Source organism: Pseudorca crassidens, chromosome 6 (assembly GCF_039906515.1).
Source record: "Pseudorca crassidens isolate mPseCra1 chromosome 6, mPseCra1.hap1, whole genome shotgun sequence".
Taxonomy (NCBI): domain Eukaryota; kingdom Metazoa; phylum Chordata; class Mammalia; order Artiodactyla; family Delphinidae; genus Pseudorca; species Pseudorca crassidens.
Window position 1 is genome coordinate 22,208,910 of NC_090301.1, and position 27,387 is coordinate 22,236,296.

The following is a 27,387-nucleotide window of genomic DNA, read 5'->3' on the forward strand; positions in this document are numbered from 1 at the left end:
GTGTCTGCATACATTCTACATATATTCTATAGCTCTGTTCAAGCTTGGACATGGCAATCCCCTAATAGCAACAAGCACACTTAGCTCTCATCCACTAAAAGAAGCTAGTGTTTCTTGAAAAAAATGGGTATTTTCAGGGCTGGGACAGAGAAAGTACACAATGAGGCAGAAACAACTTGTGGGACTGGAAAGAAAGAAAGAAGTTATACACACACATTTATCGCTGTATTTCATGAACCAGCAGTTCAGAGCCATATCTTTAATTGTAACCCAACACTACGGGGTTCATTCTAGTTTCGCCCTTTATCATGTTTATAATTTCTCTGATGGATAGTGAAAAGCCAGGCTCCTCCAACGTAGGATATGTTTACTTTTAATCAACCTTCCCATATGAAACCAATCACCTGCTCCTTGCCCTGCACAGACAGCCTCCTTACCCGACTTGGGTCCTGACACCCCATGTCTGGCTGCTGCACTGTGGATATCCTCTTCACCTTGCTAAGGACCCACCTCCCTCACTGTGTCACTGTGGTGCCCCGAGTCCTAATGTGAACTTACCTTGCTGCCCCACCTAAGGGATTTTGGGCACTGAATTTTTCAGAAAGGGGAAAGTGAAGAGAAAGTGAACAGAAGGGGACATCTCAATAGCAAATAAACTCTGGAGAAATAAAAAGAGACAAATGCCATGGCCCACTAAGGAATTGTAAATTACTCAGTGTGCATATGCCCTTAGATGTCAAGAATTCAGGGAGTATGGAATGCAAGTGAGGTATAGAGGCACGTTGAGATAATTAAAATATTAGCAAAAATATGAAACTCTTAAAAACTATTTTTCCCAAAGTTTTCAAGTAGCCCCCAATGTCTGTATATATAGAATCAATATTTTAGCCTTTTCTCCAAACAGACAAAAAAAGTCATGGCTCATCGGTTTAATATTTGGATCCTTGACATTGCATTCGCTTCTAGGTTGTTTATGATAATATTTAGAATGGTGTTGAGAGCAATCCTGCTGCTATGAAAATTTAAATGTTATTTCTTGCTTTTGTGATTAACTTGTCAACCTTAACGTTCCTGAGATCACAGTGTGGAGGGCTTTGGATTTATTATCCTTCTAAAGTGCTGCATGCAGAAATGTTCTCCAAACCTCTTTGACCTAAAATCCTGGGGGAAATCTTGTGATAATAGATTGTTTATGGGCTTGCGGTGGATTTTACCTAAAACAGCGTGCCTTAAACTACTCTGATACTGCACTTTTGTTTGGATCTAAATCACGTCTAAAACTAATTTCAAAATTACCAAAACATCCGCATGAAACCATAAAATTATATCAACCAAAAGATAACTTAAAGATATCCCATGACATATGTTCTTTATTTGAATGCAAATGTACATTTGTGTTGGTGTAACTGATCTCAGTTGCTCGCTGAATTCTCATGAGGTTGCTATGGAAAATGAATAGATGTTCCTAAAAGTAGCTATGGGGCACTGAACCTACTCAGATGAATACATTTTTAAAAGGATAACTATGGCTTCAAATATAAAACCAATAAATCCACAAACATTAAATATTTTTAACCTTAATTCCTTATAGTCTACATTTCAAATGAGTCACATAGAATAAAAATTGTACCTTGTATATAGGATCTTCGAAGAATAGACTCTAATTTTCAAATATATCAGACATTAGGCTAGAATAATAACACATCTTATATTTTCATAACATGCATGTTTTTCCAATACACTTTCTGTAATACTTTCGTATTCCTCGGAGCAGCATGATTTTTTTTAATGCTATCTTAGTATCTTGGTGTTCACATCCTTGTCCCCTGCTCTGCTTTCCAACTGGGTATGTAACTTTGGATAAGTTATGCTAACTCTCTGCAACCCAGAGAATAAAAAAGGGAGTTGGATCAGATCAAGGCTTCTTAGCCTCTTCTGTGCTCTGGATGTCTTTGACAGCCTGGTGAAGCTTATGGCCCTTCTAAGAATAATGTTCTTAAATCAGTGAAATAAATACAATTACAAATAAAACGAATTATATTGAAATTCAGTTATTAAGGTATCGAAAAGCAAGTTTATGATACGGTAATGCATGTTTATTCTATCATTAAATAAATAAATAAAGGTGAATCCATGACTACTATAATTTTAATGCTGTGATGAGTATAAACAGCACTTTGAGGTATCTGCAACGACACTAATATGATTTGAAAATATCTGTGGTTTCTATTGGTGACAAAGTCACAGGTACTTCTAATACCATTGTGGTTCCTAGCCTATATTCATCATTAATGGAAATACCAAAGAGTCATAAGCTGGAGAAAATAAAAATGTGATCTTTTTTTCCTGTCCAAGTTTAGAAATGCCCAGAATTCTGTGCATTAGATGATCTCAAAGGAAATTTCCAACAAAAATATTCCAAGACTGTAAACAGTCCTGCTAGTTAGGTAGGGTGGTGTGCATTTAGAATTCCTCTATTCCATGTGTGGACCATGGACAGAAGCATCAGCTCACCTACCTGGAGCTTGTTAGAAAGAGATACAGTACCTCCAGCCAGCCACAGGTCTACTGAATCTGAATCTATGTGCTTACAAGATCCTTAGGTGATGTGGTACGCACATTAATGCTTGAGAAGTGCTTCTATAGATTAGGCTGTTGAGCCTGTCTGGGAGCTTTTAAGCTGTGGTTAAACTGAGTACCTTAGGATTCCCCAGATCGACAGTCAGCTTCCTCCATTTTCTAAAACTTGCCCTTAAACCCAAAGTTCTAAGAATTTCGTGACAGATCTGCCAGCAAGGAGATCAGTGCTGATAGAGACACATGGAGATTTTCATGGAAAATTTAGGTTGGGAGTTACTTAAGGATCAATAGTTGAATGGGTCTAGATTGTTTTGGAGAATTGAAGAGCCCCAGGCAGTAGTTTGAGATTTGGCAGAAGCAAATCGTCTCTGCAAAATGGGGGAAGAATGAGAACAAGTCTGACTGCATAATCAGATAGAAACATAGTTTAACTATAGGCACAGTTAATGTTCTTGTGAATACATGTTTTTCACTGCTATGGAACCAATTTTATAGGTATGTAAAATATGAAGCAGATAGTGTCTTATGAACTGCATCATGTTTACATGGGGAGGAAAGCCACTCCTGAAGTGTCTTACAGTGAAATTCTCTAATAGAAATTTCAATATAATATACATTTATCGAACCTCTATTCTATACCAGTGGAAATTCAGGGATGAATTAGACACTGTTCTTGCCATAAAAGAATTACCAGTTTATTTCATGAGCCAAGCCAAAAAAAAGATATATTGACAAAAAGAGTATAAGTCCTATAATAGAAGCAGAAACAAGATACTATTTATAGTGGTTTGGAGGGGGTTGCATAGAACTTTAAGTTTCTGTTTACTCTTTTACTTGTTGACTCAACCATTCATTCATTCATTTGTTCAACAATGTTTATTGAGCCATTAGCCAATGTCACACACTAATCTTTATGCCTGAGCGTAGAATGCTAATATTGGAAGTGGTAAGATACATCTTGGTTGAAATTAGGTTGGGTTTTATATGCCCTGTTTAGCATGTTGAGCCTTATCCAACAAACAACTGGGAAGCTCTAAAAGATTTTCAAGTTAGGAAGTTCCTGATCATACTTGAATCTGAAGAGCATCCTTCTTGGGACAGTCATGAAAGGTGACTGGACAGGGGGCTTCAGAAGGTTATTTTAAGATTTTAAACCTGGAAAAATCCTTCTTGTGTTTATTTCAGGGTTTCTTGCATTTTTAAAACTCTCTCATTCCTTTCTTATTAATAATATTTTCAGGCAAATGTCTGGCTTGTGTTGGAATTTTATAGTATAATGTACTTCTTGTCAGGTGTTTTGGTTTAGCAATATAATTAACATTTTTTTTTCTATCATTACTTTGCAGCTTTGGACACTTGTCTTGATTTTATGGCCAGTTACTATTTTCTTAATTTTGGCTGTTACCCGGACCAAATTTCCTCCAAAGCCAAAGGCAACTTGTAAGTAAATGAGATTTGTTTATTTCCCTAACTTTTGGATTCTAGTTAAAATTTATTTTGCTACCACTTCAGTGTTTTATTGTAAAATTTATTTTTCTGAGTAGCGTTCCCACTTGGAAGTGTTTGTATAAATGCTTAGTATGTCTTTTCCCCAGTCTTTTGAATCAGTGAGAAGTTGAGCCTGTAATATTTATCTAGAAAAATATAAAGTATGTAGGAGCAAGAATATATTTTAATCTTTAACTATAAAATTTTAACTCATTTAGTGTTCATCTCATAAATCCCACCATAGTGTGTACACCGCAAACAAGCAGCCATCTCAAACTTAGATCATCCTTTTCTCTTGTATCATAGCAGAAGCCATAGAGTGGAATTTGATCAACTGAACAAATGAAATCCAGAGTACTATAAAAATCTCATCTTTCTTCAGGGCTAATTCATGAATGGTGCAATGTATCAAAACATTTAGTTTAAAAGAAGATTATTTTCCAATTAGTGTTGTTTCAGTTACATTTAGTCATTACCAAGTTATAAAATGGGCACAATGCCCACTCAGTTCGTGATTTCTTTTGGATCCAGGATGGAAATGCAGAAGAGACTCAGAAAAGTCTTCAAAACTGAGCAGGATGAGCCTTTTAACCCCAATGATGTGACCAGTGTTGTTTTTGCTTTTGTTTTTAAACTTCGGAGTCAGTTTTCTTAGGAGAGGAGTAAAGTCAGGTCAGATGTTTCATGTTTCACAAAGCAGCCATCTCCTAAAAAGCTTCCTGTAAATCAGATTTCTGAAAACTCAAATTGTATTTCAGATAAATTATGGTAATCCACCAAATAAAAGAGCACTATGCCGAATTATTTGTAAAGAGAATAATGAGCTAGTGACATTTTAAAGTAAGCACAGTGCTTTTCAATCACCCAGCCCTAAGAAGTAAGGTGAGAGCCATGGTGGAATCTACTTGAATTACACACAATATGATAATTCAAAAGAAAGTATCAATTCAGTTAGTGTGAAGCATTTAAACTCTTGGTGCTAGAACAAATAATTCCTTACATTTGAATTGCACCTTATCATTTCTAAAGGACTTTTGCACAAGTGATTATGTAGAGTTATTGATGAGATTTTATTAGGTTGTTTATAAAAACAGCATAATTTTGTTCTCTTCATATTGTGTGTATATTAGTTCTTTATTATAACAGATTAATTCCATTGTATACTGTTGGAATTTATGTATTCTTGTATATCTTAAATAACATGGACTTCAGAAATAATGCATTCAGCACATAAGGACAAATACTCTTTGAACTACTCTAGTTAAAGATGCTAATTATCAATTTGCTAGCGATAGTAATAGGAGTTTGTTAGCTCCTTTCAACAACTTATTTTCACCAATTTCTTGTTCTTAAGGATTTTTCAGTTATATAAAGTTCCTTTTCTAAAACTTCTAAGAGAAAAATATAAGGTGTGTGAGTGAGTAGTCTTAAACCAGTTGATGTTACCCTGTAGGATTTAGAGATTCATGGGGAAAATCATGGAGAGCTCTTATAATCCCACTAAATTATAAAGAAAAACTTGGAAAAGCCATGTGACAAGTGCTTCACAGACCAAATAAAAGGCTCTGCAAAACACACTATCCAAAAGGAAATGAATAACCATTTTTTACTGTGAACCTATTATCATACTCTAGTTATAATTAGCTTAGAATATATTATGTTTGTGGGTAGGAGGGAACAAAATTATAGAAAAGTTCAAACATTGAAAGTATTTTTGCTAGTCTCTCAGACCGTGTAAGACTCAGTCTAGAAAATAGTTTATTGGTTTGTTATTAGAACTGAAAGGGACCCTCTCACTTTACAGATGAGAACACTGGGACCCAAGGAGATTTTAATTTGCCAAAATTCAATCATGTGGGATAAGAGAGAAAGGTATTGGAAACCACCTTTATTTATTCTTTGTCCATGAGATTTGTGTCATATCTTACCCTCTTACACATAGAGCCAAATACAAAGTATGTCCAAGATTTTAACTCATCCTATAATCAGTAGAGTACAAAATGTAATTTTATAATTGGAGGTACTATTCTGTAGAGTAATGTAGAGAATCTAAAACTAGTATAGATGCAGTTACTTTTTTTTTCTTTCTTGTGGTAGAGAGAGAATAACTTCAAAATGATAGTTTGGATTTAGGTTTTTTAATTCTGTTTTTTTAGATTGTTGTTTTTCTTTGTTTCCCACATCTATTATACTGGAAGATTCAAATGAGCTGATAATAATCATGATAAATATTTCTTGATCTCATACTATGTAATGGCTGTGTTCCTTATTTCACCGTCAAGAAAACCAAGGCACAGAGAGGTTAAGTAACTCATTCAAGGTTGCACAGTTAATAAGTGGTGGTGTCAGTATTTGAACCCAGACAGTCTGGCTCCAGAATCTGGTTTTAAGCTCATAGGCTCACATTTCTTACATCCAGTAGTCAGCACTAATTTTTCATGTTTCATTATTTAGGTTTTGCAAAAGTAGACTAAAAATTAGAAATTAGGAATATAAACTCCTTCCCTGTCTCTATCATGAAATAAAAAAATATGGGGAAGAAGTGGATTCTGATGTAGGTATCAGACTTATCCTAAATATTATTTTTTAATGTGGAATGCTGCCCCTGTTTGACAAATTCTGCATGCATCATTGTAGTTCTAGTATCACAGAAATCAGATCCTGCTTAACAGAGTAAAAATCCTTTTTGGACTTCAGTGACTTCTTCAGTACTAGTTGGGCAATAGAGAAATGAAGATGAAACTCCAGACTACACCCCAGCTGAAACTCAGCTATGGTGAGAATGGGAGTTGTCATCCCGTGGGTACATTCTGCTCCCAGATTAGCCAGGCAGGTATGTAGGACTGGTAAATCATTCAGAGCAAATATAATCAGCAACTCAAAGGACTCCCTCCATAGTCCTTCTGTTGGGCCCTGGAGAAGGCTGGATTTTTGGTGAGTAAGGAAGCTGCTGCAGTCCCTGCCATGGTGAGCACCAGTCGGAAGCAAAATGCTTACTTTTGGCATCATCTGCCTTCATTTACTCCCTTTTGTGTTGCCACCAACAGCTTAGGTTAACTTGCCCCTGCAAATAATAAGTCCCAGGTAAAGAAAGCTTTCCAAAGGCTGGCAGACAGGCCCAGATACTTCTTGTTCACAGGGAGAAGAAATGGGCCTACGCGCCAGGTCTGAAATAGTTCCAACCGCTTGTAATCTCTACAGGCAGTGGCTTGTCAAGAGGCAAGCTTTAAAAGCCAAAATATTATGCTTAGGAGCAAAAGCAAACAAAAGCAACCCAAACTCCCAAATCACATTGAGGCTAAGCCAAGCTATAATGTGCAGAGAGTTGCTTCTGTCTCCTTTCAACACGTACATACCCATGAAAGTGCAGGCAAGCAGTTCCTCAGTGATGATTACTTTACAAGACCCGCCCACAATGAAATAAGTGGCCTCCCAAACATGTAGTATTGCCAATGAGAAGTCACATTTTTATGAAGTTAATGAGAAACAATGTTTTTTAAGTGGTTGAAAATATCACTGAAATGGAAATTGTACTGTACATATATGATCATGTGCTGAATTAAACTCCGGCTGTCTCGAGGCTGTCACTTTCTAATACCCCTGCCCCCTCAGAAAATAAGAAATTCAGCCAATCCCACAGCTGAAAACAGGGACTGTTGGAAGGCAAGGGAAACTGCTAACTGAATGATACCTAAATTTGTGTTATCACAGGGTTAAACTGAATTCCACCCATCCACGTGTGACTCAGCAGCTTTGGTAAATCCAAGGTCATCATTCCTGACACGTCTTTGCTTCCAAAGCATACATTTTGTCTTCATGGATGCAATAAAAATAATAATAGTAGTAAACATTTATTGACAGCTTGACCATCGGCAGGCACTGTGCTAAGTACTTTGCTTATATTTCCTGAGTTAAGACTTACATCATCTCTTTGAACTATGTAATATGACTATTCCTATTTTAAAGGTAACAAAACTGAGGCATAGAAATGTTAAGTAATTTACTAACGTTCACATAATTACTATGTCCTTGAGCCTGGATTTTAACCACAGTTCCCTCCCCTCCCCCAACCCATACAGTGAGTTTTTCCAGGTCACAAATGCCAACAATGGCAATCCTAAGGCTCATTTGAGTTTACAACCTCTCCAGTGTCTTCCTCGTACCACCTGTTAGTACTGTCGGAGATCAAAGATGGTTGTAAAAGTGAACGCAGTTGGTTTTTCTATTTGTCAGCAGCTCTAGGAAAAAATGTGAGAAGAAGGATTGAAATTATTGATTACTTGGTGGCTTGTGGGATCCATGGGTGTTGTTATACCTACGGTATCTGAATTGTTAGTGGGAAAGAGCCTATGAGGCCCCTCACTGGTGAAGGCTTTGAAAGCCAGAGGAATGAGGTTTGTTCTGGCCCTGCTCTTGCTCTGACTTTTTGTGTGGTGTGTTTTTTGTTTGTTTGTTTTGTTTTGTTTTGTTTTGTTTTTTTGCGGTACGCGGGCCTCTCACTGTTGTGGCCTCTCCCGTTGTGGAGCACAGGCTCCGGAAGCGCAGGCTCACGCGCCCAGCCGCTCCACGGCATGTGGGATCTTCCTGGACCGGGGCACGAACCTGTGTCCCCTGCATCGGCAGGCAGACTCTCAACCACTGCGCCACCAGGGAAGCCCTGTGTGATGTGTTTTTATGAAAGTGAAGGCAAGTGCACAAGGATAGAATTCCGGGGTGCACCATGCTCTCCAGAACACTCATGATTTAATAGTATTAGTTGAGAGACCCATGGTAAATAATATCCTTTTGTATGTTGATTGGCTAAAATTAATGTAGGCTTTGTTCTGTGAAGATCAGAACTCATCATCACTCATCTTCTGCTCGGGATTGCCCCATCCGATTTCTCCATTCTCAGGTGTGCCAGCAACTCTAGGTAATCTCTCAGGTTAGAGACATCTGAGTCATCTTGACTCCTCCCTTTGCTTCACCTCCCAAACCACTATCCTTCAAATCAGAATCCATCTTGCGAAATGCGTCCTGGAGTTATCCCTTCCCTTCCATACTTCCTGCCACCGTTTGGTTCAAGATCTCGGTTTCATGCCTGGATTTCTTCAAAAGGTGTATTTTTATTTGTCTATTTGTTTTTTATTTGTGTTTTTTTTGTTTTTGGTTTCTGGAAGCCCTGCTTCTAACTCTTCCCACATTTTATCATCAGATAATCCCCTAAAATACTCTTTGGGTCAATCAGATTTCAACTCCTCTTTGCCTCACTTTCAGGACCTTCGTAATTAGGATTCATCCAACTTTCTGTTCTGAAGTATGATGCCTGTGCCTAAAGAAACTGTTTCTGAAAGTCTTCCACACATCCCATGCTCATGGCTCCCCCCACCATTGTCTATTAAAAGACAAGCTTACCCTTTCGCCTTCCCTGGTCATTCAAACTCCAATTATTTCTCCTTTATATCTTTCTTGTGGATATATTGGCTACTAATGAGTGGTCTTTGACCGCTTTATGCTTTAATCTGGACTCACTCATGGACAGATAGCACATTAATAGCAGAAATCACATCATAACATCACACTCTGATCACACTCTTGTCAGATACAGCGTAATTCCTAACATAGGGAACAAAATAGGAATGCTACGTGTTGGTCAGAATTCGATACAGTTTGAAAAATTGATATGGATTATTAGATTACAAAATTCATCCAGAAATGGATAATAAAAAAATCAGTGTGAGTCAGGTGGGTGAAGGACAACAAGTTAGCTTGTTTAGGGTTTGATTTTTACTTCTCTTACCCAGGTAAACATGACTGTGCTATCAAAAATGTCTATAATGGTAATATTAGGAAAAGAAAATGGATATAAATCTCCCTCACTCCTCCCCAGGTAGATTTACTTGGGAATTTCCCTCACAAATTAATAAATTCTTGTGAACGCATATGAAAGATTTTTGTGTGGGAGAGACTTACAGTCTGCTTCTTGTTTAAGTTCCAGAAATGTTGGAACAGGTTTTTTTTTTTTTAAACACCTTTATTGGAGTATAATTGCTCTACAATGTTGTATTAGCTTCTGCTGTATAACGAAGTTAATCAGCTATATGTATTCATATATCCCCATATTCCCTCCCGCTTGTGTCTCCCTCCCACCCTCCGTATCCCACCCCTCTAGGTGGTCACAAAGCACCGAGCTGATCTTCCCGTGCGATGCACTACCAGATATAAAATAGATGATAGCTAGTGGGAAGCAGTCACATTGCATAGGTGGTCACAAAGCACCGAGCTGATCTTCCTGTGCGATGCACTACCAAATATAAAATAGATAGCTAGTGGGAAGCAGTCGCATTGCATAGGTGGTCACAAAGCACCGAGCTGATCTTCCCGTGCGATACACTACCAAATATAAAATAGATGATAGCTAGTGGGAAGCAGTCGCATTGCATGGAACAGCTTTTGAATGTCAAAGCCAGAGTCCTATCATTTACTTCTTCCATCAGTAAGTCAGTAGTTAACTGTTTTGGGGAACATTACTGACCCTTTAGATGACAACCCAGAGGTAAATTCTGTGAAACTCATAGAAGCCGAGGACTGGGATTAGATGGTGATTGCCTGCTCCAGCGCTCCGGGCAGACTTGAATGGAGCAGGAGGAAAGGGGACGTGAATACGGCCCCGCTACACTTGTGCACAGGGACGGCCACAGTTCCTGCTGGTAGTTGCCCATCTCCCTGACTTGGAATTCTGCCATTCTTTCACTCAGTGCAGATGGGCACACCCTAATGCCACATAACATGACAAAAGGATTTATCAACTAATTCCCTCTTAGGCTTAGTGCACAGAGTTGCATCAGAGAACGGGAAATACCTTGAAGTACAATAACAATTTAACAAGCAGAAAGATAAAGCGTAAAGAATAGCTGTTGATTGCCCAGTGGAGGATTTTGTTTTTCTGCTCCTTTTGCTTCATCCCTACTTTTGATGATCTACCTTACAAGCTTCCCACAGGTGACTGCCTCACTGAAAGTGGCTCTGGGAGTCACATGCCTTCTCTTTTTTTACTCCCTTTCCCTTTTCTTCCCTTTATAAAGAGCAGAGGAATTCCTGTTACTGTCAGATAGGAACCTCTAATATCCAAGCCTGTCTGATAAATACAGATAAATAAATGATTGCTTATAAAATTCTCACAAGTATAGTAATGTCATTTGCTGAGGTACCACTATCAGTTGATGTTTCCAATATACCCTTGGAGCTAAGAGGCTGATTTAACAAAGTAATTTCAGCCAATTCCTTTTCACTTGTCAGAGAACATAGAGCCCACACACAGGCTCACAGGTGAGGGTCTGGCTTCATGGTTGGCTGTGTGTTTTCCTGAGTGACTGTTTTATTAAACCTTCCTCTAAGCACCACCCAGGAAAGCTGGCCTACCAGACCTTAGGCATTTTATGCTACTCTCGCTATTCAGGTTTTCTCATTCTCTTTGATCAGGTCATATCATGTCCTCTGCTTAGATAAATGAACCAGTGTATTTTTAGAGTGAAAGTATCTCTCATGGAAGAAATGCCACAGCATACAATATTGGCTTGTCTCAGGTCAGTTAGAATTTCATTGTGGGTTAGAATTAGAATGACCTATAGTATTTTCACATTAAAAAATAAGATCTTTGTTTTGGTTATATATTTATGTACTTATGCTTATTTATAAAATCATTACCATCGTGAGAGGCAATGTAGGGGCTTAGAGCACAGACTAGAGATGCAAGCTGCCTGTATTCACACATAAGCCCAGGATAAAGCTCCTGGATTCTTGGAGCCTCACTTTCCATATCTGTATATTGAAGTTAATAATAGCACCTACCTCATAGAGTGGTGAGAATTAGATGAATTAATACTTGTTAAATACTTAGAAAAGTACCTGGCACATAATAAGAGCTACATTAGTGTTGGATATTATTTTTTATATTATATATGATATAATAATACGTACAGAGTATAATATCAATAATTGAGTATCATTGAAATCATCTAGGCTGTCATTATTTGACGGATAAGAAAACAGGCTCAGAAAATTTAAGACACTTGATTAAGGTTTCACATTTATTCTTGCCATTGTCACATATTTAAAAGGTATCTCATGTCTGTGCTGATCAAGAACGTCATGAGGACCCAGAGCAATCAAGTCTATAACAGACTATGTATCAGGAACTAAAATAAGTACGCAGTGCAATAAATTCCCCAGTGGAGGTCGGACCAAGAGCAGAAGCAGCAGAAAAGATGGAATCCAAGTAGTTTTACCTGGAATCAGGGCTAGGGCCATGGGGAGGCAGATACAAGGCAAAATTTGAGGGGTTAACAAAAACTCAGTAATCAAGATCAATCATATTTCAATACAATATTCTAAAATATAAAAATTAATTTTAAAATTCAATATACAAAATACCAACATTTTAAATAAAGTCAAGATCAGTGTTACTGCTTTTTCTTTTGCCTTGGGCTCCGGTGTGGCTCATATAGCACTACCTGGGATATCAGGAAAGGTTTCACAAGGAAGTTCTGTGTCTTAGCATGATTCTTAAAGAATGAGTAGGAGTTTGTCAGCTAGACAACTAGTGTCTTTGCATTCCTAACAGAGAGCAATCAACATGAGTGAAGACATAGGACATGAAAGAGTTAGATGTGCCAGGAATTTGGAGTTTGCTTTGTCTGAAAAAGGAGAATGTTTATTGTGAGTGTTGGGAGATGAGGCTGTTTGGTCAGTAGCAAAAGTATTGGACTTTATTTTGAAGAGGATGAGAAGACATTGGAACTTCTGAGTAAATTAATTTTGTTTTAAAATATTTATCTCTTTTTCTGACCATAGAAATACATGCTCATTTTTTAAAAATTAAGTAATTTAATACAAGTATTCATGTTGCAAAAAGGAGAAGTCTCCTTGCCTTCTAAAGTAATATAAGTAACATAATCTTGCCTTCTGAAGATAACCATCGTTAACATTTCAGTGTACATTTTCTCAGACTTTTTTCTCTGCATATAACACACACGCACACACACACACACACATACACACAACTAAAATTCGAACATCGGGATCAGATAACATTTTAGAAAGAGTTCCTACAGCAGAATGAAAGAGGGTTTAGTAGGAACTGGTGACTGGCTTGGGCACAGAGTTCTGGTTTTAAGACTCGCACTTCAGTTTTCATTTTCACTATCTCTTGATTACCCTGGAAATGCTAGGGGGCTAAAATGTCTGTAGACTTTTCTATCACAGCTGGTGATTTCCCCAGAATTTTTTTTAACACTGCCTCCTTCAATTCTTCATTTTCTTTCCAGATTTTCAAATCCAGATTTCTTTAAAGAATAATTACTCTTTATAATATGGAGGTCTTCCATGCACAACTAGCTATAACCCTCTAATTTCATACTGTCCAAATGAGATTAACACAATTTAGGACAAATCTGGGAGTGGAATTGCAGCTAACTAAAGAGAAAGTAATACAGGAATCACAATATTAACAGTGCTTTTTCTCCTTATCTTTTCTCTATCTTCATGATTTACAAACAGATACACTTAACCACTCGACCTTAATCAAAATCATCTAAATACACCTGTTGAAAGACATAGATTCCAGGGTTTTGCTGTAGGCTTTCTTTTTTTTAACATCTTTATTGGAGTATAATTGCTTTACAATAGTGTGTTAGTTTCTGCTTTATAACAAAGTGAATCAGCTATACATATACATATATCCCCATATCCCCTCCCTCTTGCGTCTCCCTCCCACTCTCCCTATCCCACCCCTCTAGGTGGCCACAAAGCACCAAGGTGATCTCCCTGTGCTATGCGGCTGCTTCCCACTAGTACTGTAGGCTTTCTGAATTGTCACCTGGTGATGGTGATGGAGAAGGTGGTGATGAGATGCTGAGGTGATGAGATGCTGAGGGTAGTGAGTGGGGTGGAGTTTAAAGAACTCCTTAGATGATTCTTATGCAACCTAATGTTTGAGAGCTATCTTTTTCTTTCTTTTTAATTATTTTCTTATTTGAAGTCAGTTGCATTTTCTACTAGCTCCCTACTATTGAATGAATTTAATTCTTTGAGTTATTTCATGGAAGAATTTGCTTTCACCCTGTTACCTTGCAGCCATTGCCAGCATTCTTTGCCTCATTTTAGCACTGAATCTTTTGCTGTAATCCTAAGGATGTCCAAAGATTCACCATTTTTCATGTCTTATGTTGAAGACAACATTTTCAGGACAGTTGAGGAGAATGCCTTCTCTCAAAGAGTACCATCAGATTGGTGACTAAGGAAAGAAGTGTTCATAATTCCCTGAATTTTTCTGCACAGATGTTTCTCCAAGATGATTTCATGGTTAAGTTACATGGCCTGGGGAACCCAGTTCCACTGAAACAAGTGTTTCACACTCTAACATTGCATCACTGTGCTGCTAGTTTCGTAAATATTAGGAGAATGAGAAAATGTCCAAAAAATCACTTCATTGTTTTGAAATTGCTGCCCTCTGTGGAGATGATACAAAGATGCTTCTGGAGATTCATATTCTACAAGACATGCCTAGAGCTGTAACAAATAGGCCTGCTCTCTGCCCTTAAGGTGCTTACAATCTAATTGTGGGGGGAAGAAACACACACATAAAAATTTACATGCCATAATAGATGAAAAAGTATAACTAAAGTAAAAGTGTTAGATATAACTCTTAGCACAGTGCTTTGCACATATCAGAAGCTCAGACATTTATTGATTATTTAATAGCGACATGTAATAATAATATAAGTACTTAGGAAAATAAGTAGTATTAAATAAGCAGCATTGGTGACAAAAACTACTGGAATTTTAAAAAAGGAAGAAATTGCTATGAATTAGCATAGTCAAGAATCACCCCAGTACTTGAGCTTGGAAGGAAAAAAGATTAATATGATGCCTATGCAACAAGAAGCTATGTGCCCTTCAAGAGTTAGAAAGGTCAGGATTAAAAACTGGGTGAGGGTAGGTAGATTGGTTTGGCCAAAGTCGAGTGTGCTAAAGAGTAGAGGAGATCAGGTTGGGTGGGGTTTGATCATGTAGGGTTTTTAATACTAGACCTAGATGTTTGGATTTTCTCCTGTAGTAATAGAAGCATTGTGAGGAGGTATTTAATTTTTCTTTTTCTGATATGGAAGCTAAACTAAAGGAAGTTTGAAAGATTTTCTTCCATAATTGTTTACCTTCATCCAGATGTTTCTATCACAGGCTATATTAGTTATCTATGGCTCTATAACAAGTTGCCAAAACTTAGTGGCAACAACAGTAAACATTTATTATCTTCCAGTTCCTATGGGTCAGAAATTTGATAGTGGCTTATCTGTGAGTTTTAGCTTCGAGTCTGTTATGAGATTGCAGTCAAGGATTTTGGCTAGGGTTGCCTTCATATGACACCTTGACTAGGGCCGGAAGATCTGTTTTCAAGGTGGATTGCTTATATGACTAATGAGTTGGTACCAATTCAATTAGGCCTCAATTGGTGAGGACCCTCAGTTCCTTTCTGTAGGTTGCTTCAGTGTCCTCATGACCTGGCAGCTGCTTCGCCAGACCAAGCAATACAAAAGACAGTCAGATGGAAGTTATCCTTTTTATCACCTACCCTCGGAAGCCTCAGAGCATCATTTCTATCATGTTCTGTTCATTAGAAATAAGTCACTAAGCCTGACACATAGTCAAGGGCAAGGGAATTAAGCTCTGCCTTTCAAAGGAAAAAGTGTCAAAGATTCTGTGGACACATTTTAAAACCATCCCATGGACTAACAAGAGCCAGTGATACAATAATAGTGTACATGAAACATGCTTGAAATATCCAGCCCCATCACAGCAGAGTCCTTATCTGTTTGAGGCCTTACTGCATTCCTTGCACCTGGCACAGGTGCCTGCACATGGAAGCATCATTAAATATTTTTTGAAGTATTGCTATTTTGTAGATGAAGATATTTATTTTCAGAGATTTTAGTGACAGATCTCACTAAGTAAGTGTTGAAGCCAAGATTTAATTTGGTCTTACTACCCAAATTCTCTTTCTACTCACCATGCTATCTGTCAAACAGAATCACTCATCTCTATTAGAAATGCTCACTTGCTATTGGCATAGCTAACAGAACCACTCTCTGGAATATTACCTGGCATTTAGTAGTCACTCAAGAAATGTTTGTTAAACAAATGAACAAATTTAGTGCAACAATGCATGAAGACCTGAGATATGAAGAAATCTGTTCAGATTTACTGGCAAGTCAATGGAAAACTGGGGAATACAGACCAGAATGCTTGCTTCTTTCACAGGTTATTATTTTATCATATTCATTGAAAGGACATCGTGTCTAATGTATAGAAGTTAGATACAAAAAATATAGGAATGTGGAGCTCCTGTGATTTGAGAAGTTTATGATATGATGACTCTGCATAGGATTCTGTGTGGAATGAACTTTGTATCATTGTGCCATTGTTTTGTAAAATTAATTAATAATTGCTTTACAACGTTGTGTTAGTTTCTGCTGTACAACAAAGTGAATCAGCTATATGTATACGTATCCCCTCCCTCTTAGACCTCCCTCCCCCCCCCACCCCCCATTCCACCTGCTGTATAGCACAGGGAGCTCAGCTGGGTGCTCTGTGTGCCATTGTTTTGGATACAGTCTTTTTAAGAGTGGGAGTGGATTAGAGGGGAGGAATAAGTGTCGTTCAACTGGAATTCCTCTCATGTGAATAGCATTATGCTTTGATATTTAACCCACAGACAAAGGGAAACAAATGAATTCGAGAACAGCATGGCATACCTAAGCTGTCACACACCTCTCCACACAACTCTAACACTGTTTACTCTGGCAAAATTTTGTACCAAAATTGAACCTAATCTGCACTGAAAAACTTCACCCACCTCCACTGAATCCTGTTAGCTTTAATTAGCTGTTTATAAGATTGCATGCTAAGCAGAGCTCTGGAAACCAGAAAAAAACAGAAACAAACAAACATAAACAAAAACCAAACACACAGAACTTTGTTATGTAGATTACATTCCTTTCAGCAGCATGCCAAGGGCTGAAATTTAAGGTCTTTATTTTGTTGAATCATCTTTAGTTTTATGCAGGAATTTAGCATTAAATATATAATCTGGAGGGTAAATATAGGGACCAGTGAATTTCATAGGCAGGCTTAGTTTTGGGGTTATTATGAATTCTGTGTTAGCATTAGGTACTATAGCCAAACCTTCAGAACAATAAACAGTTTTTCTGCAATGTTAATGCAAAGAGTATCAAGTTTAAGCTCAAATTAAACCTAAAGCAAATGAACAAGAGTGGGTTTAGGTTAATCTCAAACATTAGGAAGGTTACTTAAGGTATTAGAGCCATGGTTCTGGTGCCTACTTTTGTTACATAGGTTTCTAGACATCTAGATGTGCACAACCCTTGAACACTCAGCCATTCGTTAAACAAAGCCTCATTTATTATAATGCTATGTGGAATCTAAAGGAGAACATGGGATTTTTAGATAAAAACATCAATAATCAAGTTGTGGGGACCATACCTAACCCTAAAACCCATAATCTGTTGCATTATCAACTTTGATGGCAGGAATGAAAAACCACAAATGCATTAAGATTTGTTAAAAATTACAATCTTTGCGGGGTGGAGAACTTAGCAAAGCTTAATGTTGTAAGTAGGACTTAAATTGCATCCTGAGGAAGACAAATAGGATAGTTGGATTTGCATGGAAAGAATGGGAAGTTTTTCAAGGGAAGGAAGACAAGAACTAAGTCCATGGTGGTGGGAGATATAAGATGAATGGTCTTATTTTGCCTCAGGGAAACTTCCCCGAACCTCTACACTAGGTTAGTTTTCACCCCCATACCACCCTTCCTTTATCATTGTAATTTACTGTGTATGTTTTTATTTGGTGTTTGGATCCTGGTCTCCCTTTCCTGTGGCCTATGCCTAAGCCTGTCTTTTCCACCAAACAAGAGCAATGCCTCACACGTAACAGACACTCAATAGATAAAGAAATGTCCCCTCCCAATTCCATTAGATTCTACTGAGAAGCGATTTTGAATGTGTAATAAAAGACCAAGGGACCCAGAGTTTCAAATACCAGAGTGATGATATTGGGATGTCTTTAACTGCTATGCAATAAAGAGTGACACATGGTAATAGGAATATGGTGCTTTGTGTATATTAATCAGATAGTGTGAGAAGATCAGAGTGAGGAAGGCTGGAGCAAGAAAAAGAACTGCACAGTTACCAAAATTATAAAAAGTGTCTAACACAATTGGAGAAACAGAAATGGAGAAGAATGAATAAGTCTTAAAAATGTTGGGAAGAGAGAGCCAGTAGGATATAGTAGAGATTGGGAGAATAGAACAACAACTATAACAATGATCCCTTTTAAGTAATATTGCCTTTAACTTCTTGTAAAAATCCTGAGAGATTCATGACTGTGATTTCTAGTTTGCAGATGAGAAAATCGAAGCTCTCAGAGAGGCAAGTAGAGCCTGATGACCAAACCCATGGACCTTCGTTCAGGGTGCTCAGTTCAAGTCCCAGTTTGACCTTGAGAAGTCACTTAACTTCTCTGAGCCTGTTTCTTCATCTGTAAAATGTGGATAATCAAAGTATCTACCCCCTAGCATCTTGGGGGGAGTTAAAGTAACACATCTAATATGATAGCATGTCATAAGATAGTTTGTGATAATATAAAGATGTCTGTAGTCTGTAGAAGTATACGGTAAGTGCTCTAGAAAACATTATTATGATTAGATGACTTGCCCAAGATTAAACAGCTATTAAGTGGAAGAGCGTCAAACTTGAACCCAGATCTTGTGATGCATTTGTTATGGATGTCATGTTGCTACTAGGAAAAAAAAATTAAGGCACAGGGATAGAGCTACGAAAATATCGGTCGTTTACTACCCACAAGGACCTATTTATTTATTACAGTCCATGCTTTAAGAATCACTGATCCGGTGTTTGAGACAAAAAAGAAATCAGTGGTTCTTATCTTAGTTCTGCTGTTCTAAATTATCCTAAGATTTGAGAAAGGAAATAAATTGTGCTTTGGTTTGTAAACTTATGTGCTGGATCCTATATGTGAAATTGTGCCAAGAGCAACACACTGGATAAAAATCCTCTTAATGCCAATTAGCCCTGTCATCTTTAGCGGCAACCACTGTGAATGGAACTTGTTTCTCTTTGTGAGTCTGCACTTGAGAACTGAAGGCAATAAAGATTGCTACATAAACTATTTATAGTTGTGAAGCCAAGTACATTTTAATAGAACCAACATTTGAAAGAATTCTACTCCCTCCAGTAGACCCTAGATAGCAATCACACAGGAGAGGTAAATTGATGAGAAGATGTTTTCTGAGAGCAGAAATATTCAGAGGCTTTATGGCCTGCACGCTAATTTGTAAAAGGGAGTCTTTTTTTACTGTCACATCCTTGCTAGTATTTGTCTTGGTTTTCTTGAACATAGGGGTTCCTAATAGTTTTAGAGTAACAGTCACTCTTTTCGATTTGACATGCTCTTTTCCCATTCTCAGAAGAAGGAACATGAATATCATGAAACAATAAGCAAGAAAAGATTATATAGTTTATAAGACACCTATATGAGCATAAGTAAGTCTTGAGAAAAACAAAAAAACTTGAGCCATAGCTAAAAACAATCCAGTCAAACCAGAGAAGATGTTAATTCACTTTAATTATTCTTATCATATCTCTGGATTCCTTAATTGTACAATGGAGGTCTGAAGTACCAAACCTTCTTTGAGTGTTCTGACCAAGATTTGATCCGTTTCTTTTAAAATTCTCAGCTCTCTTAACTCTTTCAGTGTGCATGGCTCTTAGCAGACGTTCAATAAATATTTATTGGATTGATGGATATATGAATGCTTTATGGAATGACTAGATCAGTGCATCATTGAAGTTTCCCCCAAAGCATCAAATCCCCGTTCCCTCATTTGAGAGCCACTGTGTCACATCACCAGCATCATTCAGCATGACTGATGACAAATGCACGATCATGACTAGGAGTTAACAGGCTTTTTTCCAAGAACACCTGTCTTCATTCTCATTGCCTTTTCCTTAATGAAATACAATCTGCCTCCTCCCATTTATTAAAATTCTAGTTTGGTCTGATGGCAAATAACCCCAAACTAAGCCTCTGACAGTTTCATTTGCAAATCTTCCAGTCAACTCATGATAAATGAATCTAATCCCATTCAGTTCTAGCTATTGAAATGTAATGGTTCTCATCATGTTAGACTAACCCAATTGCAATACCTAAAGAAAGATAATTAAGAAATGTGGGTTGTTACAGTTGTTCAACAAATCTGTTACTGCACTCCTTACCTTCCTCTTCTTTCAGGCTGACCATTTCATGATGTGGGGAATGGATCTACACATGCTTTTAGTCGCCGAGTCCTCTCAATTTTTCCTTCCAGATGTCTTTTAACAAATGTCTTCTGTCTCCACTGCCACTGTCACTGCCTTAGTTTAGATCTTTATCCTATTCCTCTGCTCTGACTGCAATAGCTTTTTATCTAGTTTCCATCTCCCTGACCTAGCCCCTTCAGTCAGTCTATCATTTATACTGATGCCAATTATTTTTCTAAACACGTATCTGTTCACGCCTCTTCCTTGCTTTATATCCTTCTGACTCAACATTACTTTCAAGTTAATATCCATACTATCGCATGCCCCCTAAGTCCTTTTATGATCACACCCTGACCTAACTCTTCAGTGCCATCTCTGGCCGTGAGCCTCTCCCCATCACTCACAGCCACGTACTTCACACTCTAGCCACTTTCAGTGAACTAAAATAAATGCTGCCATAGCATCGTATAAGGGGTCCAGAACATTCAATCATGTAAAATGCAAGAGCCTGTTTTGCAGGGATAATGAAATGACCTGGTGAGCCTACGCTTTACATCTGAATTCAAGTTATTGCATTATCATGGGATTGTATTGTACTCAGACTCCTCAACGGCTTTCTTACCTTTATGCCTTTGCATATATTATCCTCTCCCTTCCCTGTCATTCTCTCGGCTCGCTCCAACTTCTCCTTCAGAACTCTTGGCAGCTACCACTTCTCTAACTAACCCCCTCCTGTCCACATTACCTTTTGCCTACAAATGGTAGTAGGAGACCAAATTTCATACTTCAGCAGCACGTGCAGGGCATGACCCCATCATCATAGCAAACATTATGCCAGTTGTAATTGTTCAGACACATGCCTGTCTCTTTTCTTTTATCTTCCTGAACCCCTCAACACACAACACACACACGTGCACTTGTGTGAGCACACACTGATAAAGTTTGTATGCCCGTTTAGCGTAAGAATTTTATTTTCCATATCTATATTTGCTTCTAACACCCAGCCCAGTGGCAAGCACAAAGAATAAATTTGTGGTCTGAATGGAACCAGAATATCTGGATTTGTAGTAAACCATTTGAATAAATATTTGCTACTTTGTGTTTTCCAATCTGTTAAGAATATTCTAAGGCAGTTTGGCCATTCCTGGTGGTTAGGATCTTCTTGGTAGGCATTAATAATTGTCTGCTAGCTTGAGATAAATGAGCACCGTGGGGTTCCTCCCCCACCACCTTGCTGGCAGTTGGTGTATTTGTAGTGAAAACAAGTCTTGTGGTTTGCCATCCATAAAAACATTTATCAGCAAGCATGCACGAAAGAGGTCACACGAAACTGTTCGTGAAGCTCAGTGAAGTCGCAGCTCTTTGTCCTTGCAGGCACTCTAACAAGGACCTTGCAGGCATGTGCAGCACTCCATTTAGTAGCAGTGGGCATTAGCCCCGGAATCATCTAGTGGGTGTCGGAGCCCAGGGCTGAAAGGAAATGCTAGTCTACAGGTCTGCTGATTCTTAGACCCTGTTCACGTAAAGGTGGAAGTGCATTTTCAATATTTCTAGCCAAGCCACATTAACTTGAACAGCATTCATTTCATTAATGAAAACGTACTTCTAACACCCCTTATGCTACCTAACACATTCCAAGGCTGACTGAAGTAAAAACAGGAGAAGCATTGCCTCTGCAAAATGCCACCCTGGCTCGGGTCCTCCTAGAGTTTCTCATTTAGATTTAACTATCCCAGGACTGTGTATTCCTGAGTTGGGAACTTCAAAAGTTAACTAATAGCCTCTGGATTTTAGATTTGAATTAACTTCAAAAGTTAGATAGTTGCTAGGTTAATTTTTTTATTATTAATTTATTTTATTTTTGACTGTGTTGCTGCACATGGGCTTTCTCTAGTTGTGGCGAGCCGGGGCTGCTCTTCGTTGCGGTGCGCGGGCTTCTCATTGTGGTGGCTTCTCTTGTTGCGGAGCACGGGCTCTAGGTGCGTGGGCTTCAGTAGTTGTGGCACACGGGCTCAGGAGTTGTGGCGCACGGGCTTAGTTGCTCCAAGGCATGTGGGATCTTCCCGGACCAGGGCTCGAACCCCTGTCCCCTGCATTGACAGGTGGATTCTTAATCACCACGCCACTAGGGAAGTCCTGCTAGGTTAAACTTAATGAACACACTTAACCTACTGTATCCTCATGTATTTAAAAATATAGACTATATAATATCAATTCACTCTTGGATCCTTTGATCAGACACAGTGGTTTCTGCCAGCCCCCTCCTAAAAATGGTGCACTCTAAGTGCTGCTGACAGCAGCAGATTCTAGGCAGAAGGATTGGTTATAGCTGAACAAACACACTCCTTTCATAACAAATATTTCCCTTTCCTTACTCTCCCTGTTTTGCTGTCAGTAGTCCTGTCTTCAATCCTGGTGTTCTGGTTCTTCTGCCACCATTACTACCTTTTATGTTTTCTATTAAAATTATATAATGGTCTTTTCACTACACTTGGGGTCTGTCAGTTACATATTTGTTAATTCTCCAAGTGCCTACGTGCTTAATTTCCTTGTGGAAGCAGAATGATGCTTTGTTAAACATTTCTCCCCTTCCTCCTCCCTTCTACTTTCCCCTCCCTAGTAACCGTGCCCAGCACAGTTACTTACACATATGAAGTGCTAAAATGTCTATAGGATGAATAGCCAAAGAAGGGAGAAACTTAAAGAAGGGAGAAACTCATCCTTGTGTATATAATGTTAAAATGAAGAAGACAGAATTGCTACATATAAAAACAAATTAATTTAGACCAGGTCTTATTGAAGTAAATCCCATTATAAAAATATTTATGTATGAGGAATTAACATTTATTGTGCCCAGGACTGTGGTAAATCTTTTACATACAACATCTCATTTAATGTTTACAGTATCACTCGAGGTAGATGCTGTTGTCTCCTTTTTGTCCCTAAAGAAAAGAGGAGGTGAAATCAATTGGCTAAAGTCATGCAGTGGTGAAGCTGGAGCTACCATCATACAAATCCTTATTATAACCTGTTGCCAAACGTATTTAGAAATCTTGATCTGGTTCACTTAATTTCAACTAATATTTACAACAGTGAAAGTCTAGCACATCTGAAGCATGGGGAACTCATTGTAATTGAAATGTGGATGTTAGAGCGTTAGCTTCTTCTTTAGGCAGCAAACACTCTGTTGTTTATTTGTCCATTCAACTATATTTTTTGAGCTCCTACTCCAACCATCCTATCTATATATGGCATGATATACACATAAAACCTTGCCAGTAAGGCAAATTGACCTTCATGGAGAATTGTAACCGTCAGTGGGTTCCTGGGATCAAATTAGCACATTGCTCTTTATGCAGTTGGAATAATAGTTATGAAAAGCTTCTGGCCAAGCTCCCTCTTTTGAGGGTTAAAGATTTTAATTCAGCCTTGGTAGTTGAAAACCTTTAATCTTACAGACATTTCAGGTCAGTAGAAGACTGTTTTTGACCTTAGCATTTGATTTTAAAGAATTACAGGAAGACAAAGGCAACCATTTTGTTTCAGTAATAAGACAATAAACTACTGTTGTGACTCAGATTGACATTTGATAAATAAAGGGTCATTGCATTTTATGGTGTCTGAAATAATGCTGTCTATAAGCATAAGTTGTGATTCACATGTAAGTTACATATTGATGTTTCCAGTACAGACTGACAATATTCTTTATAAGAAAGGTTAAAGGTAGAAAGAGAAACCTCATAATGATAAACATGAAAATCATAAAAGACCAAGCCATACCAAAAGTATTTCCATTTTGAAATGATGGTTTAAGGGGAAAATATACATTGCAGTTAAAGCTAAGGAACGCAGTACGGAATACCATATACCATACTCACTGGATTGAATACATATTATAAGCCACTTGACATGTCATGTGAACTACTCTGCCTCAGTGTACCCATGTGACCTGTGGGTTTCAACTGCATTGTCCGCAAGAGAGCACCATGATGGTAAAGTATATAGGACTTCTACTTAGCATACTCTAGAGAAATAATGAAAGACAGTATAACACCCAAAGGACAACTGAGTGTGGCTAGTTTTTTCCTCTCTTCTTGCAAATTCTTTCTGGCTGTCCAAGGTAAAGGGACTTCAACATATAATCTCTTATGATGCCCAAAGGCAATTTTCAGACCATGGGACACTCCCAGCCTTTCTCTTTGGCTCCCATGAATCATCCCAGCCCTCTCTGACACTTTTGTATTGACACTTTTGTATTGAACACAGTCCATCAGACTTTCACTTTCCACTCTTCATTGCCACAGACACCTCTTCTCTGCTAGGTGACTCTACATGTTAATGACTAACAGGCAGTAATCCCTGTGGGTATGTCAGATACCCACTGTCTCACACACCTCAGTAACATAATCCATTAATCTGGTTTAAAAGCACACATCTCTTGAGAGCCATTACTATATGGAAATGCCTATCTCTATGCCAAGGTAGGGAAGAAGATTTAATTAGGGGCGGGGTGGGAGGGAGACTTCTATACATCCATCAGCTTTCAGATCACACAATGTAAATGATATGGAAGAAAGCGTATGGGATTTGAAATCACAGCTGTTGGTTTAAAATTCCAAACTTGTTTACTTACAAATGTCACTGAGCTTTCATTACCCAGTCCATAAAAGGGGAAATGATGTTTAGCGTCCATGGTTACGTGAGTGAGGCTCTAATGTACTTTTAAAGCTAAAGAGCATGGGAACATACTGTATAACACAGGGAACTCTACCTAGTGCACTGGGTAACCAAAATGGGAGGGAAGTCCAAAAGGGAGGGGATATCTGTATGTGTGTGGCTGATTCATTTTGTTGTGCAGTGGAGGCTAACACGACATTGTAAAGCAACCATACTCCAATAAAAATTAATAATAAAAAAAACAAGTTAGAGTTACAGATAGTTGCATATATTATTATAATAGTAACTGAAAAAGACACCCTGTTGAGCCAACTCTTCAAGGAGACATAACGGGTTATACGTATTCTAAGAACTGCAAGAAGAATGGTGGTTAGTAAGGGGCTTGTGTGTGGAACACACAGACTTGGTGTTTATACACCAGCCTCTTCTTGACTCTTCACGGGCCACTGATCCTTCTTTTCCCTCAGCTCAGCCTTAAGACTGTCAGGATGGATGCAGTGAGGAGAAAGAAGGCAAGTGCTCGAACAAGGAATATTTACTTCCTTGGGGCTATATTCCTGTGAACTCTGTGGCACAACTATAAAGTCTTACTGAAAAATATAAACGAAGTGATTCATCGTAGTTGGTGGGAGAGACATCCTGTGGTTGGAAGTTAGTAGAGGGTGGAGGTTGGTAGGAGTTTTACTCGATGCTGAAGTTTGGACTTTATCCTGAAGGCAGGAAGGCTGCTCAGAAAACAAGGCATTAAAATGTTACTTAAACATATTACGGTGAAGAGGGATTCTCACCTTTATCTGAGGTCTACACAACTTGTATAACACTCATAATAAGGCAATTCCAATAAGGACAAAAAATTATCCACGGGCTTCTTAACACTGGCTTTTTAAACTTCTAACATTGAAGTGTTAGAAACTTCAAGATCCTCTACTGATTTCATAGAGGATCAGAACTCCATTCTGAATCTCTTCTTCCTAAACACTCCTCTGTTCCCTGTCTCAGTGTCCCCTCTTGCATTCTCTTGAGCTTTCCTAAAGACACGTGTATTGTGTGTATATATGTACATGTAAACACACAAACATATTTTCAAAATACTATATAATATATAATAAAATATACACATACACTTAAATGTATACTTTTAAACATTAGCTCTCTGATGAATTATAAAGTAAGCAGTGTGTGTCAAAGCAGCCCAGTGTTTAAAGTTCACCTTTATTTAGAGTGAAACTAAACCTAAATCCTTCCCTCCCAAATTTTTGTTTGTTTTGTCGAGAAGTGAAGGGAGGTAGACTAAAGAGAACCAATTAAGATAATTTTTTTTTTTTTTTTTTTTTTTTTTTCTGTACGCGGGCGTCTCACTGTTGTGGCCTCTCCCGTTGTGGAGCACAGGCTCCAGACGCGCAGGCTCAGCGGCCATGGCCCACGAGCCCAGCCGCTCCGCGGCATGTGGGATCCTCCCGGACCGGGGCACGAACCCGCGTCCCCTGCATCGGCAGGCAGACTCTCAACCACTGCGCCACCAGGGAAGCCCAATTAAGATAATTTTTAACTGGAGCTTTTGAATACAAATATGCACAACATAAAATTTAGACAGGGTAATTGATAGCTTCCTTTTCCTGGCCAGAAATTGCCACCATAAAACCAAACTTGGTGTAGGAGGCAAAAATTAATAAGCCAGATGATTCTCAAGGTCAGTAAGCTAATTCTCATTCTTCAGTTAACTAATAGTTCTAGACCAGAACTGGTCCAGAAAAGACTAAAAATAATATAGCTCTGAGGGGGAAGGAAAGAAAAGCTTGACTTAAACTCCATTGAATGGTTACCAGGTACTTCTAGTATTGTCTATATGAAACCCCAGTTACTGTAGCAAAAGCAGGAAGATGGAGCATTGAGTGGAATATGGCACTTAAGATGCAATCCTGACTTCCCAGTAGAGCATCCCACTGGACATGGGAAGGAATGCATGTTACTTAAGGCCACTGACTGGGCTGCCTCTGGCGTGTCATTTACTCCAGCAGTGTCTTTCTTTTCTTAATTTTTCTCTTTTAAATAGCCTAGGGCAGTTGTTTCTTAGATTTGTAAATACATGTTTTTAAAGCATCTTGATACTTAATTAGGAATATATCTTAGTTCTATGATAAATCCTTTTACATTTCTGACTCTTTTAGTTACATCTTAAGGAGGAGTTTCCACTTTTTTTAATGAATTTTTAAGACCCACACTAGAAGTTACTAATAATAGACCTCATTTTACCATAAACAATCAG

General features: G+C 38.3%; 1 protein-coding gene across 1 annotated transcript in view; it reads left to right on the forward strand.

Moving 5' to 3' along the window:
• ABCA12 (ATP binding cassette subfamily A member 12) overlaps positions 1–27,387 on the forward strand; it is a 187,779-nt gene that overhangs the window by 8,489 nt on the left and 151,903 nt on the right. The window contains exon 2 of the mRNA XM_067740694.1: positions 3,927–4,020. Coding sequence (XP_067596795.1) covers positions 3,927–4,020 — 94 coding nt within the window. The remainder of the gene's footprint in view (positions 1–3,926; positions 4,021–27,387) is intronic.